At 41.5% G+C, this 16,973-nt stretch overlaps 1 protein-coding gene across 3 annotated transcripts in view; it reads right to left on the bottom strand.

Moving 5' to 3' along the window:
- PDE8A (phosphodiesterase 8A) overlaps positions 1-16,973 on the bottom strand; it is a 391,617-nt gene that overhangs the window by 19,578 nt on the left and 355,066 nt on the right. For all 3 annotated transcript variants that reach the window (XM_088472833.1, XM_088472831.1, XM_088472832.1), the window contains exons 15-19: positions 16,071-16,119; positions 15,833-15,968; positions 7,038-7,236; positions 4,089-4,306; positions 900-1,032 (exon numbers count right to left, since the gene is read on the bottom strand). In XM_088472833.1, coding sequence (XP_088328959.1) covers positions 900-1,032; positions 4,089-4,306; positions 7,038-7,236; positions 15,833-15,968; positions 16,071-16,119 — 735 coding nt within the window. The remainder of the gene's footprint in view (positions 1-899; positions 1,033-4,088; positions 4,307-7,037; positions 7,237-15,832; positions 15,969-16,070; positions 16,120-16,973) is intronic.

The raw sequence follows: 16,973 nt of genomic DNA, 5'->3' as shown, positions 1-16,973 counted from the left end.
GCTGTATCTTGGCTAAGCCTAACACGCACACACAGAAAAAAAATTAAAAGACAACATTTTTTTTTTTTAATCGGGTCCAGAACTTGGGCCCAGATGGACGCAGCAGACAGCACAGATAGATTAGCACCAGGCCAGATGGACGCAGCAGACAGTACAGCACCAGCCCAGATGCATCAGCAACAGCACCAGCCCAGACGGACACAGCAGACAGCACCAGACAGCACAGCACCAGCCCAGATGGAACAGCACCAGCCCAGATGGACGCAGCAGACAGCACAACACCAGCCCAGATGGATCAGCACCAGCCCAGATGGATGCAGCAGACAGCACAGCAACAGCCCAGATGGATCAGCACCAGCCCAGATGGATGCAGCAGACAGCACAACACCAGCCCAGATGGATCAGCAGCAGCACCAGCCCAGATAGACACAACAGACAGCACAGCAGTGACAGCACCAGATGGATCAGCAGTGCACCAGCCCAGGACACAGCAAACAGCACAGCACCAGCACTGGTAAGTACTTCTCATCTCAGCCCTACACTACCCACCCTCCCTGTTGAGTCTCCACATCCAGAGTGAAATGGCGGCCGCCACGTGGTCCCTTATATATATAGAGACGAAAGCTCACGAGCTGCGAGATTTCGTCTCTATGGTTTTGCCTCAGTTTGAGACCCGGGACCGGCGGGGGGACCCAACGCAAGGATCTCAAAAGTCATGTGGGTTCGGATCTCTGAGATCCGAACCTGCTCATCTCTAGTTTTAGGTAACTGCTTCAAATATGAATATTACTAATTTTCTCATGGTTGCATTATTTGAATTTTTGTGTAAACCTTGAAGTGAAATATGTACGAACGGACATATATATTGTAATAGAACATAAAGCCACAGCTACCCTCACCCCATTTTCATCCAGTGCAGCTAATGGCTTATTGATGCTGTTCACAAACTTGTTTACGTGTTCAAAGTGCTTCGTCATTTCTGTTGCCAAAACCATATCGATGATCGCTTGCCGCAGAGTGCGGTATTCATTCCTGTTAAAATAACAGTAGGTAAAATATTGATAGAAAAACTGTTCCAGCAAAAACTCACGTACAGAAAAGAGTGCTAGCAGTCACGTTTTGGTATACAAAGGAGAAGATTACATAAAGGCCCAAGTATACGAGTAATCCAGTAGAAGAGGCCTGTACTTTGTAATTGCTAGTAGAAACAGCATTTATGTGTATTATTCCTCATGTTCCAAAAAGACAAAGGATCAATGTTTTCATGAAAAGAAACAAAACTTACCCTACCCGCAGGCCTGAAAGGTGGTCAACCTCTGAGGGGATATAATTTCTACTAACATACAAATGTGTCCTCATCAAGGCCGCCGACAGCTGCACTGGGCCCAGGTGACAGGGGGCGTGGCCTAAGCGTGGGAGGCGTTGCCAAGCCCCATTAGAAAAAAATAAAAATCTGAAAAAAAAATTTGCAGCGGCACTGCGCACTGGGGAGGAGGGGCGCTGTGTACCAAGAGCAAAGGTGTGTAAGGACACATCTGTATGAGACTTTTATATTTATATTAACACTACATTTTAGTATAAAAAAATATACTGAACAACAATTTAGAGCCTAATTCTTACATACTCTTGCTCATCTGAATTTATACCAAGGGATAAATCTATCCAGTGGCAAACGCAGGATTTCTAGAGGGGATTTCCAAATGCCTGATTTTAGAGTGAGTGTGGCCAGTCCATGAAGAGAGGCATAATTAGCACTTAACCAGCTTTAATATGCGTCATACAAAGTGTATTGTGTGTCATAATTCCAGCATATAGAGGACCAGCAATCACTGTAACCCATTAAATGCGGCAGTAGGGCCATCCTGCCTAAGCTGAATGGTTTTATTTTAGATGTGGGCACCATTCCAGAGTATTAGAGCAAGTGCGGGAGTCTGGGAGAGCAGAAGAGGAACCTAGCACTGCCCTGGACATACTGTATATGTACATATTGGGCTCTATAGCAGCACATCCTTAACAGTGAATGTTTTCCAGATCTCCGAATTGGTGCACAGGTTATTTATTACTGGCTGATACATGTTAAAAGATCCATAGGTGGTGCTAATTATTTCATTTGTGATACTGAGAAGAACATGCAGCACTAGTAAAATTCTATTATATTACTATTTCTATTGTGGTCATGGTGTAGGCTGGGGAGGAGGGTTTCCAAGCAGATGGAAACCCCTCCTGCGTTTGCCTATGCTATCAATAGCATCTTTCTACAATGGAAAGCAAATATTATTCGGAAGTTCTTCCCAACACTGTTGCAGAAGTTCCCACAAATGTGTTGCACTTGTAGGTTGCTTTGCTTTCACCCTTCTGTCCTGTTCATCCCAAATCAGCTCAATAAGGGGTTTCGGTCTGTGCTGGCCATTCCATGATTTCAAGCCTATCATTTTGTTCTTTTTCCCCAATGGTAGTTCTGACATAGCCTGGAGATATTACTCAAGACAAAAAAAGAAAAGAAAGATCCCTGTACGTGTGCACTATATCTCGCACTGAAGTAACAAACTCACTAAATATAACTTTTATTTGTACAATTAATAGCTACTTCAGTGGTCCCATAAAATCATAGCGAAATAAAAAGAGAAATAAAGTAGGAATAAACTAAAATACACAACTGTGCATGCTGCAATAGCGCTACTATGTCTTTTTATTAATGAACTGTCAAATGTAGAAAACTGGGCACTGGGATATTCTTCGTTACTATGTCTAGTATTTGCATATAGAATACTGACTGCTACTCACTATGCCAACAATTGCACCCATTTAGGGATCTTTTCTTTTTTGTCTTGAGTAATAGAATTATCCCTGAGTCGCACCCTTTATTCCAGTGGATTTGATCTGTTATGAATGGGAAGTCTCACACCATAATTAATTCTGGTGCGACCCTACATTTCCCCTTCTCCCCCCGTTTTCCCTTTGCTGGATATAGCCTGGAGGTATGTTTTGGGTCATTATTATAACTATAGGATGAACCCTTGACCAACTAGGCGTAGAGCAGAGGATATTACATGATGCTGGAAAATGCTGTGGTAGCCCTTTTGATTCAGGGTGCCAGTCACTCTGTACAATTCCTTGATCCAGCTAAAGAGCCCCAGACCTTCAGTATCCCTCCCCCATGTTTGACAGTTGGTGTCACAGGGGTTTCTTTACTAAGCAGCGTGTTTAAAGCACATATTACAATGAGTTAAATAACAAAAAAGTCTATTATAATCCAAACTGACTGCTTGCTAGAGCTTTCCAGTACAAATAAGTTCACTTTGGCAACTATTTTATGGACAGGTAGTCAAAATTCAGTTTTGGATGTTATATTCTAGTCAAAAATGTTATTTATCTGGGGTCTAATGTTCTCCAGTGAGACCGAAAAGTCTTATGTAGCCTTCACTGCTATGCCTGCTTCTACATGTTCCCAGATCAATGGGTATAAGGATAGTGCAACAGGCAGCACTGGCTCTTTCCACACTCAACTCCACCATGATCCATGCTGGTTGCCTGAATGCCAGACCCCAGGTTACTAACCTTTTAGGACCCAGTTTTACTTAGGTATTCCCAGCTAACATTGGCACAAGTCCTAAACTAAAGGTGCCTACACACTGGACGACTCGAAAAGATGGAATGTCGTCAACGATTTCCCTTGAATGGTAACTCCTTGGCACTCCCGGACAAACGATATCTTGCATAAACTGTGCCATCTGACAAACGATCTGACCATCGAACCTCAATTTCGTTAACGAGATTGTCAGATCTTACTGCATGTATGTAAGATCTGAGGATACGACAAATGACCCTAGGACCAGCATCGTTATCGTTAGTGGACAGTGCATGATTTGTCATTTCGATGAGTCAGAATCAGCCAAATTGTGCAAAATATCATCTAGTGTGTACCTTAAGCCAACTCCTAACTGTAACAGTACTTTGACTTTGCTGCCCCATGCTGTAAATATCTTCCCACACACTGCATAACATGTTTGAGTGTAAACCTCAAGAAAGAGGACATCGGCCCAATAATGTGATTTTTGCCCTGGGCCCACTAACCCCAGGTCTCTTACCTCTCCATGTTTTTGAATATATTGCACTTGTCATCTCTAGTTGTCAGCTGGAAGGCCAGTGCCGCATGGTGGCTCTCCAACACTGCCGTATCATTATAAAGGATGGCCAGCTCACTTCCAGCATTGCACAGGAATGAATTTGTTCTCCCAGGATGATCCACATCATGAACAGTGGCAGCAATAAGAGCAGCAACCTCGTCAATCTGGTCCAAGGTTTGCTGCAGAGAGATGTGACATTAAGAGCAAGGTTCATACACTAGCAATGTGCTCATGTGAATAACTATGCTTGTGTAACAATCATTTTCTATGAAGCGAGCAAAGTTCAGGGCCTAGAGCTTTAGGAAATGAAGTCTGCTGTATAGATACATTGGGCGGGCAGGTAGGGAATAAACAAACTCAAGTACCTCTCCAGTTTTGCTATGACACTTCTCATTTACACAAGGCAGGTCCAAGCAGGAGAGAGAACCTTCTGCTAAGGCAATAAGAAGCATCGGGGGACTCACCAGACTGACTGATCCACAGAGCACAGATGAATGAAATTTAAGATCTCAAAATATGTACTTCTACCAAAACCAATAGGGGCTGATTAATGCAGATTTTGCAGATGTATTTTGTGTGTTTTTACGCAGTACGCATGCTCTGGAGCCAAACACACACAACTATTGGCTATTCAAGTCGTACACCGGGCATGCCGGCAGAATTGTGGGATATGAAGAGTTGCACATATGCGTAATTACAATTTTTACGATTGCTTCTTTTTCACCAGGGATAAGTGTGGTGCTAGTGCGCACTGATATAATAATGACAGCTATGAAACCAAGTATATGGATAGGGGCAGGGCCGGATTGAGGGCCACATGGGCCTGGAGCTGAAAATGACCAAGGGCCTATTATGAGAAGAGAGGAGGTGTGACCAGTGCCATGTGGGCGTGGCCAGAGCCATGTGGGCGTGTACACCCCTATACTCACAGACCCAATGTCTCCCTAAACATGTAAAAGAAATAAAATACTTAATTTTGTGAGGTAAATAGAAATACAATTTTTTCATACTTATGATTTATGGCCGACTGTGTGGAGAGCAGATGGCCAGTCAACATCATGTTGTCATGACAATGGGCCTATTTTTATGTGGAGGCCTGGAGCTGTAGCTCCATCCGCCCCATTGTTAATCTGGCCCTGGATAGGGGCAGCCTGCATGCATGCAACTCTGCAAATAAGTACTCACCTTAGAACAAAAGTGTTTATAAAGTTACTCATTAGATTGCGCTATGTGGGAATAAGGGTGTGGCCTAGCTTTTTGTAAGTTGACTGTTTTAAAGACCCTTACAAAATACTATAGATGCCCAAAACAGCAGTAAAGAGTAGAGATGAGTGATTCGGTTTTGGATCGGATCTCCCCGACACGTTCTCAGAACGAGTCAAAACGTCATCTTTCATGGACATCTCGGCAAAGATGTCGATGAAAGATGTTGTTTTGCCTCATTCTGAGATCCGAACCTGGCGGGAAGATCCGACCCTAAACCAAACTAGTCTTATAACAATTCATAACATTTTGTGAACCTCTTTAAAAACAGCTATCAAATAAAGAATTTGCACCATATTGTAAATTCTAAATTATTTTAATTGTAATTAGGATTTTAAAAACGATGGGGTCTATTTACTAAGCAGTGTTAGGAGACAGAGTGAAAAGTGATAAGAAAGTGATAAGGTACCAGCCAATCAGCTCCCAACTGTCATCTCACAGGCTGTGTTTGAAAAATGACAGTTGGGAGCAGATTGGCTGACACCTTATCACTTATCACTTTTCACTCTGTCTCCTAACACTGCTTAGTAAATAGACCCCTAAAGGGGCCTATCCATTAGCAGATAAAATTAACGATTGAACGATATATCGTTCATTATATCTGCTAATGGATAGGCAATGAACGATGACAGATGCGCACTCCCGCGGCCGATAAATCGCATCTATCATCTCTCCAACATGTTGGTTAATTATCGCATATAGCTGTACGATATTAGCAATATCGTGCAGTTTATATGCGGTAAACGACGAAAGATATTTTTTAGAAAGCCACTCCCAGGACACTCTGAATTCCAGCCACCGTTCCCTGTAGAGAAGCAGCAGGGGGACAACGCAGCTTTGGAAAACTACAAAGGTAAGTACAGTGCAGCTATGGGGGATTATTTATAGTGTAGCGGGGTGGTTTGTAGTGCAGTGGGGGTGGGGTAGCGAGGGGTTGTTTATAGTGGGGGGGTTTGCGGGGTAGTTTATAGCGGGGGGCAGCGGGGTTGTTTAGAGCACCACCCATCCCTTAAAAAAAAAAATCGTAATGTAAACTCCTTTGATGAATATTCAAACAATAATTAAAAAAAATCCACTCCCTGAATTATGTCATGCGATATCGTTCATCGTTTGCAAAAACTGTCATGTACATGATTGATATCGTTCAGCACAGCCATCGGAATTTTCAAGGTATATCTTTTGTCTTTCATCGCTCAGAAATACATCTGCTAATGGATAGGCCCCTTTAGTCCCTTTGTGCTCCATGCATCAGTAATGTCACTTCAGCTTCAATTTGGCAGGATGGAGGTGAGGTGCCTTCCCAGAATGGCACAACGCGTCAGTCACATGCAAGCTTAACTTTGCACTCCATAGTAAACTTAGTAAACATAGGTAAACTTGTGATGTTGGGCGGTAGCGTCAATTGGCCGATAAGTGCACAGTCAAGCATCGCCATGATGTTATGGCACATCTCTAGTAATTGTATTTGCCCCCAAATAATAGGTCAAATATCGGTTTTGCCCATAAATTGCTCGCTCTATTGTGTTAAGGTTATTGGTCCACTTCAGTATGTTAAGAACAGCCATGTTAAGATCAGAGATAAAGTGCAGAAGAAGTGTGCACACTTTTATATCTAAAGAAATGTAAATGATTCTGAAAGTAGCTTACCTTCACCCGTTCTTTACACAGGAAGTAAGCAGTGGCATGTAAGACATCTGCCGAATGCGTTGAATTATGGTAAGAGTTGCCTGAATGGTAGTTTGACTCAATAACATGCAGCCAAGACCTCAATGTAGCTTCTGAGCAGTTTAGAAATGAACAAACCCCAAATCGAGCAAACATTTTAAGGCCAAGGTAAACTAAAGGCCTGCAGAGAGGAACAAATTCATTCAGTCAAAAGGAGAGGAAAAATATTGGATTTACAGAATGCTTGTAAAAATAATACAAAATAAACTGGTAGACAGTTATTTATTAACATTTCTTCATACACCACCAGTATTTTCTGTCATGCTTTGCAATTGAGAATACAACAGTAAGAAATGGAGACTGAGTATTAACAGACAGACGAGTAAAGCTGAGTAAACACTAAGCGATATGTTGTTCATATAGCCAACAAACGACATATCATTAAATGCATCTGCGGGTGTGTACAGATAATATGTCTGTAAACTACGTCATTCACAGACATATCACATCGGCCCTGCTACAGAAGCTGATGCCGATATATCATGCAGATATCTTTATACGTCTGCCTGTGTGTACGGGTGACCCGCCGACCGGCTGTACACTGGCTGCAGGAACCGCCGACATTGACAAGATAATTGGATGGGCACATTTAAATGACCGCCCAGTTGTGATATCTGGCCAGACAAATTGAGCGGCCAATTGGTAAGTGTGTATCGCTTATGAAATCGGCTGTATGTTGGCGGGATGGTCAGTCAGCTGCTGGATCGGCCAAGCGTGTACCTAGCTTAAGTGGGCCAATGTAGAAAAGTATTCAAAGTAATAGAAGACACTCCGAATACATGTAGTGACAATTAAGAATAAAAAGGGAGAAGGAGATTCTGGCACAAAAGAGAGATAAGGGGGAGAGGCAATTATACTGTACAATGTAATTATCTGTGCTGCTTTTACCAAAAGAGTCTCAATATGGGAATCTGATAATCCTAGCAAGAAAGTTTTGTCTGTATTCAATGTACTTTACCCAAACAAAATTAGTTTTATGCAGATGCTAGCTTCAGTTCGGCTAAAGTGCAGTGATTACAGAGAGCATTCCTCAGAAATCATTATTTTAAGGTATGTACAGTATAAGTTGCTTTCATATGTCAATTGCACAAGTACATACCCTGAAACAGTCTGACTGCACTTTACATTTATGGGACCACTGATAGGGAGTCTACTAGTAAATCAGAATGTCAGACAGTTCCAGTTCTGTCAAGGAGCTACATTTTCTAAAGGGCAGTCTGTCTGATGGATAAGAGATGGCTCCTGATTGGCTAACCATCTATAACATGAGGCGGGCATCAGGTCATTAACTCGTTCTGTGTAGGGAAGTCTCTACTAGCTCTGCACATCTGGAAACCTATTCTCAATATTATATTACTATAGCTCCATCATGCTGGACCAAAACAGTTGGCAATTTTTAGATTATTCCTCCATTTATTTGTGGTATTTAAGCCATGTGGCTTTGTTATATGTTTGAGTGACTGACGTGTTGGAATTTAAATCTTCTCCCATGTCCTAGGTCTCTTGCAAACTACCAGCAAACAGATCTTGGTAAATCCGACATCATTGCATCCACCATAGAAACCTATAGTGGCTTTAGCTGCTGTCGGAAATGTAGGGAGATATCGGGGATATCTGCTGCAATCCCTCCTTAATACATTTAGGGGATAATATTTGCAGTTATCCAACGAAAAACGGGTTTTGTCGGGGAATATGCCGCAGTTAATGATGAATGGGCCCGCGTCACTTTGTCTATCTCCCCATACACTGTAACAGTGTTGGATTAACAACAGGACATCCAGAGTGGTAACCCAAAGGTCCACACACAAATAGAGGGACCCCAAAACATAGTAACATCACCAGCATTGGACAAACTCATGGGAGGGGGGCACAATTATTTATTTATTTTGCACTATAAATCCTATTTTGCTGTATAAATATTTTGTATTATTAATCCTATTTGTTTGCATTATATCTGTATTTGCAATCTGTAGGGCGCTCCAGGCTCTTTGTGGACCCCTTAAATTATTATTATTATTATTATTATTATTATTATTATTATTAATAATACCTCCAAAAGTTGGGAGGTATCTAAGCCTGTGTAATTCTCTGAAAGGAATGGGATTGAAATACTGGTGGTTCAAATCCCGACTGCACAAGCAGGACAGGTGGATATCCCGACTGGGGCTGGTAAGTATTCTAAACCTCCCCTCACCCCTTCCCCCCCAACCCTCCCTTGATGGTGCCTAACCCTAAAACTCCTGTGGTGGTACCTAACCCTAAATCTCCCCAGGGGTGCCTAATTCTAACCTCCCCTTCCCGCACCCTGAACCTAGCCCTCCCGGGGGGGTGCCTGACCCTAACCTCCCCCCAGTGGCGCCTAACCCTAACCTCTCCTTCCTCTAGCCTAACCCTCCCTTGGGGGGGCGGGGGGCTAACCCTAACTCCTCCTAGGGGTGCCTAAACCTAACCCCCCTCCCACGACTAACAGTTAAAATGCGCCGGTCTTACCTCGATTGGTTCGGTGTCTGTCTGTGTCCGTCAGGATTAAGATAGGCATCAAAATAAGTATTTTGATGCCAATCTTAAGTCCCATGTTGGACTTTAGGCAACTGCATTTAGACCGGCGGCATTCAGTCAGCCGGTCTAATAACTGCAGCCCCTCTGAAAGGTCAGTGGATGGTGTATTACCTCATAGGACAGCTACATAGAAATCATAACTTGTGGAGTAGCTTATCTGCATGTTGATCCTAATATGAATATATTAAATTTATTAGCCATATAATGCAGTAGCACTCATCACAGGAACAGTGCCCGTTATATTGTATTGATCCCTCATACAATACATTTATATGGTGTAAAGACCAAAATTAATGTAAAATATCTGCAAGTGGTACTAAAATGGTACAGAAAACTGTTCAACTGATTTTACACTGCAATCCTGGGCTGCTCCTAGGAACAAACATTCATAAATATCTGTTGCCCTGACAACTTAATAGCAACCACACTTTGCTATTTCAGTATTTCAAGCACAGTCCTCCTCCTTCAAATAATTTCAGCTATATGGGTAGTAACTGTGATTATCGTCTCAATATAATAAACAACAATTAGAATTTTATGCACAATTCAGTAATTGTGATAAATCACATAAAACAGAATATATTTTACAGAAACTAAAGAAAGAAAAGTGAGTGTACTACAGTCCTTGTATGAACCTCTCTCTGTTTTTTTTTATTTGCATTAGCCATTATATGATGTATGATTAGTCATCCTGGAAATGTGGTGATGGGTGCCTAATCCAATATAGTACACTTATGTAAAATACAATAATCAATATTATACATATACTTTGAGACATGAGAGAGAAATCAAGTTACAATTCCCATGTCTACTGGCAGATAATAATGGTAACAGTGAAACATAAATAATCCACTACTAAAACACTTGAGGGTAAAGATGAATATCACAGTAAATCCATTACTGGATACACAGAAGCAACTCATTTAGAATGTCTGACACTGGTGAAGGCATGCTGAGACATCCCCTACACAGACGCACTGTCACAGCTTATGAAGAAGCTTTAAATACTATTCACATTCATTTATATATCGCCAGCACACATGGCTGCACCTTACAAATGGAGGCCGACTGCAAATCAATATGACAAATCTAGATAATAACAACCTACATGATATGCATGATTTTAGCAATGACTTTAGTATCAATGATCTAGTTTTGCATGCATTTTTAACTGGCAGCACTGATTCCCTCTGCTCAGGTCATGCTGGGTGGAGTAGTGTAGCATGCAGTGCCTCATTCAGAACCCCTGATCATGTGACATGTATGATTTTCCTAATGCTCTCATCAACTGAACAAGTGTCTCTGGAAATCGTATAGATATACACCACCAGCAGTATAAAAACCAGCTGTACTGCATCAAAAGAGGTATAAATTTGTAACTTAACAATGTGGTACAGTATTAATATGGCAACAATGACTATTTCAATGTTTGTCAAGTAACATTTTGTGACTGTGCTTGTGACCCAAAAATTGGAGCAGAATGGCGGCTATAGAGCTGGCTTCGGTGCGCTGCAGGAGCAGAGCGGTGTTCTGCTGTGGAAATCAGCCTGGCGAGCTACTGTATCAATGTTACATGCCAAAGTTCAATTTTAAGCTGGTGACACTTGGGTATATTACATTGCTTTTCCAGCTAGTATTAGAAATGCTGCTTGCAGGTGTCTTAGCAGCTAAAGTGGGGAATTCAATTGGCCCTGTTAATTTAACGGGTGTGAAAAAGGGTGGTAACCTCGGGCTTTAATGCCTGGGGCTATTCAATTCAATTAGAGCCCCTTTTTCTAGTCCATTAAATTACCCTGGTAATGGGCGTTAACACATAGAATCCGGGATAAGATCTCTAATCTATGTGTTCACATATTCGCAGCACCAGTTACCAGGCTATTTAGTGGGGATTTCTTTTCGGTCAGACCTGAATATAAATTCCCACTAACTGCAGCCGGCGGGCTGTCTTTGCGTCTAATTGAATAGTCCTGGGGCATCAACTAGCCCATGGTAAATTACCGCAGCTAATTGATTCCCCCCAAAGTGTGAATTATTTGTGCTTCCCATTCACTGCTTTTTCTGTAAGGGGGCGTCAAACAACCTTGCTTTCCTTGTGTGACACCATCCTGGGTGTTTTTACTCAGCAACACGAGTAGTATATAAAGAAAGATGTACTATTCAAATCAAATGAGCCTTATTTCTAAATATGTTTTATTTATATATTTAAGTTACAGTATGAAGATATATATATATATATATATATATATGAACGCGTGTTTATCGTAAATTACCGGGTGATCCCTCAAAATTATTTGAAAGTGAATTACAAGCAGCTGTCAGTGCGGATATTATTTCTAAAAAGCTTTGTAATGCATTAATCCCTGAATTTCCAGTTGTCGCACTGTTTTATACATAACCCAAAATGCACAAGTCTCCCACGGTACCACCAGGGCGCTCGATTATTGCAGCTAGAAATTCATTGTTTCATCTTACATCTGTATTTCTAGATTCTCTTTTTCCAACCTTGTGTACAAAGCCATAATTTTTTTACTTGATACTACTGACCTACTAAATAAATTGGAAAAATTACTACCATTAGTGGAGGAAATATGGATGTGCTGTGTCGATGTGACCAGCCTTTATAGTGTAATTCCATATCTGAAAGGTATAGCTGCTGTTAGACATTTTTTCACTAATCATCCATTGTACCGGTATGTCGGGCCAAGTTTAGATCTGCTTCTTGAATTACTATTGTTGGTACTGACTAAGAATTTTTTCTTGTATGCAGGTAAATTTCTCCTGCAGATCAATGGATGTGCAATGGGTTCATGTAGTCCCGGTGTACGCGAACATGTTTATGTTCGAAATTGAGAAAAAATAATTTTTTTCTGATCCCAATGTGTCTTCTAAGGTGCTTTTCTATGTGTTTACATGTTTTATAGATGATTTACTCATCTTTTGGAGAGGCTCAAAGGACTCTTTTTGTGAGGTTATTGATCACTTTAACTCTAGCGATGGTTGTATTAAGTTCACATATAACATGAGTGAGCCTGAGGTGAATTACCTTGATGTTAAAATAACTAGATGTGGACAAGGGTTAAACACCTCACTATTCTCTAAAGAGACAGATCGTAATAACTTATTGCGATCCGATAGCTTCCATCCTAAACCACTTAGATTGGGACTACCATACTCTCAGTTCCTTCGAGTTAGACGTATCAATAATGATCCCACATTAGCTTCAGATCAAATTGACATGAAGTCCAAAAATCATGTCCCTTAATATAGAAGATCTGCTCAAAAAATCCATTAGGAAGAACAATAATACTCCCTTTTTCCCATGGGTTGATTCCTATAATGTTAGAAGCCAGTACATCAATAAAGCCTCTAAGAATTTTTTACCCTTGATTCAAACAGATCCTGGTTTAAATCTTCATGGTATGAAATTAGTGTCGTGCTATACTAGGGGTCGTAACCTCCGTTACCATTTGGTTAAAACCGATGTGACTCCTTTATTGTGTAAAAAACCTGAGCATTTTCTGTCCCGTCGCAATGGCTGTTTTAAATGTGGCTGTACCACCTGATGCTATCTTATCACAGGGGATACATTCCAACATCCCCATTCGGGTAAGACATTATACATTAAACATCAGCTTACATGTACTTCAACATTCGTGGTCTATCAAATATTGTGCCCATGTGGCTTTTCCTATATCAGGAAACAGAAAGAATGTTTAAAGAGAGGATGACTGTACACCGTTCCTCAATTCTGGTACTAGCGACCAACCTGTAGCTAGACATTTTGTGGATGGATCCCACAATCTTGCCATGCTAAAATACCGCATGATTGACCATATAGCCCCTTCATTGAGGGTTGGTAACTGTGGTCTTAGACTTCTTCAATGTGAATCTAGATGAATCATGAAACTGGGCACATTAGCTCCTAGGTGGCTTCACGATCATTTAGGGCTTAAACATTTTTTATGTATTCTTTTGTTTATTTTATTTATTAAGTATAGCCTTTTCTTTTCCTGTCTTTTAGGTTTATATTGTATTTTGTATAGGTTTATTACTATTATATTGTAACATTGTCTATGTTCCTTAAGAAATGCTATGCCGATTATGTATTGTTGTCTATCTTCTTGGTGACAGGGTTCTTGCACTGTGTGCGTTATCTTCAGCGCCTGCAGCGTTGCACGTGATGACGTCATCAGCATGCGTCGTGTGCGTGGTCCCGATGCCGGGGATGGCTTTTACTTGGTGCCAGATCTACTTAAGGTAAGACTTATTGGTTTTTGTATCTTATCCCTGATGATAAATTAAATAGTAGTATCCAGCGCTAACCTGCTCTAATGGTGTGTGGGAACGTTTTATGTCCAGTGGTGTAGTAGTGAGTACAAGATGCGAATAACTTTATATGGATTTATTAAAATGAAAAAAGAGTTCAAGAAGTCGCTTGTTATTATAAAATATGCAATATAGCAGGTGTCCAATTTCAACACCATAGGTGGGGATGAAGTTCCTGAGCAGTGACACTAGTAGATGGATAAGAGAGCTCCTTTAGGGTGCCTCTTTCCGTAGGTCACCAATGGGTGTCTACGTGTTCCTAGGTCAAAGTTACAGGGTCCTTGTTACGAAAGGTGTCTCTGGATAGGTGAGACACCTATGTCAAGGTGCAGGTGACATAAGGTAACCCCTATGTGAGGTCCCTTTCCGTATGGCTCCCCGTGCCTACGTATCCCTGATATCACCTGTCTGATTAGTCTGTAGTAAAAAGGATAGTGCTTATATGCACATATGACGTATCACGTTGTTGTAATTATCCCCAAGGGATTTGTGATGGTGCAGGGTGTAGGTGTACCCTCATGCAGGGCTAACCTTCCGTATGAATAGTCATACGTATCCTCACTCAATAGTTAGTGTAATAGAGGAAAGGCACAGTGTGGAACAATCTTTAAATAGAGACAGGGGCGGCGTCCCGCACTCCTGCCCTTACCATGGGCGCAGTAATACACTGGTCGCGATGTGTTCTCCCCCGTCTGTAACTGACTGCCGATCACTGCTCTCCTTCACAGGGCCGGATGGGATGTCCGCGTGCACGATTCTTAAGGTGCGCCGGCGGCTGCAGGTGTTCGTCAGGATCCTCTGTGATCCGTATAGACAGCCTCCGGTGACTCCTTTCCTCTCCAGCACCGGTTGTCACGAGGGGTGTGGGCAGGCAGGCAGGTGGGCGGACACTCAGCCAAATGGGTAGATGGTCTGTTACTGATGCCCAGGCGTAGACTGTTCTATTGGTCCGTTGGATAACTGTGTGGTGCACGTGGTATCAACAACAAGTGAGGATACATATGACTATTCATACAGAAGGTTAGCCCTGCATGAGGGTACACCTACACCCTGCACCATCACAAATCCCTTGGGGATAATTACAACAACGTGATATGTCATATGTGCATATAAGCACTATCCTTTTTACTACAGACTAATCAGACAGGTGATATCAGGGATACGTAGGCACGGGGAGCCATACGGAAAGGGACCTCACATAGGGGTTACCTTATGTCACCTGCACCTTGACATAGGTGTCTCACCTATCCAGAGACACCTTTCGTAACAAGGACCCTGTAACTTTGACCTAGGAACACGTAGACACCCATTGGTGACCTACGGAAAGAGGCACCCTAAAGGAGCTCTCTTATCCATCTACTAGTGTCACTGCTCAGGAACTTCATCCCCACCTATGGTGTTGAAATTGGACACCTGCTATATTGCATATTTTATAATAACAAGCGACTTCTTGAACTCTTTTTTCATTTTAATAAATCCATATAAAGTTATTCGCATCTTGTACTCACTACTACACCACTGGACATAAAACGTTCCCACACACCATTAGAGCAGGTTAGCGCTGGATACTACTATTTAATTTATCATCCCCCTTTTCGAGTCTGGACAACTCTGTATCCAGCTGCTTCCGAGAACATTAGTAGGCATACGGTAGCGCTGGTATCCACATTCTGTAAAACACATCTTATCCCTGATGACAAAGTCTAAACTTTGAAACGTCGGAACATACTGCAGAAGTTTGATTGATTTTTTATCCTGTGAGTGCCGCACTACACATTTGCTGCTATATATATATATATATATATATATATACACATACACGCACACTGTACCTTTTATGAGTGGCAGCCTCTAATTCAAAAATATTAAATTCCCAATCCTCTTCATTCTCCATTGCTTGTGCTATCCGCGGGGGGATGTCAGTAAGGGAGAGAGATGAGATTAGGTGCCCAGAAGCTGGATGGACATCTACGCAAATAAAATAGAAACAGAAAACAAATGTAAACATTTTCTATAAACATAACTCTTAGTGTACTTGTACAGACGTCTACTGGATGGAAGCAAACGTACGTTTTGATGAGAAGATGTACTCATTCCCTGATAGTCTTCGTAAGCCATCCTAGGAATAATCAAGTACATGAAAAATTATATTTTCAAACTGATTTTAAGAACTGCTATTCAAACATTTCAAGAAATATATTAAATACATCAATCAATATATAACTCCATACATTTTTACCATTATAACACTGTTGAAGCAGATAATAAAAAGCAAATGCAGTTACATGTAAAATACATAGTCAGCAATAACAGGTTTGGATGATGATGGATGGTACCCGGGTTGTAATAGTCTTTCAAAACTGTAGGATTAGCGGCAATTGTCCGCACCACATTCGCCACAGTACTTCCTGCTTCCGCTGTGTCAATTGAGCACAGCGCAGAATAAAGAGACGACAGAGAGCATGTAAATCCGTCATTAATTAGAGAAACCCATCAGCACACATACAAGCCTAATTAAATTAAACCCTTATGTTGTTTTTGATTTTCATTACTGAAGCACTGTTGGCTGAGCTGTATGTATTTCTGTGGCTAGACCGCCATTCACTTGGTTTCAAAGTCATCATCATTATCAATGCACATTTGGACCAGCCCTACCTGGTGCAAAAGATCTGTCTGAAAACAGGTGTAATCACGTGTATGCACAACTCTGCCAAGCCCACAATTCTATTGACCTACCCTCTCTGAACGTAGCCTACATGCAAATGCCCATTTACTACCCATATACACGTCTCTTGAGTTACAGGTGGACTGACTAAGTAGCATAAGACTGCATCACTCATCTCCATAAAATGCACAGAGCGAAAACACACAAGATACGTCCACAAAACTGAGTGCATTCATGCTGCATTATAACAAGTTTATCCTACAATCTCCATAAATCGGTGACCGCACTCTAGAATAGAGCTACTCCCC

The sequence above is a fragment of the Taudactylus pleione genome, unplaced genomic scaffold, assembly GCF_031769625.1.
Source record: "Taudactylus pleione unplaced genomic scaffold, aTauple2 ptg000129l, whole genome shotgun sequence".
Taxonomy (NCBI): domain Eukaryota; kingdom Metazoa; phylum Chordata; class Amphibia; order Anura; family Myobatrachidae; genus Taudactylus; species Taudactylus pleione.
Note: the sequence above shows the minus strand (reverse complement) of the source record. Positions and strands in the feature narration are given on the sequence as shown.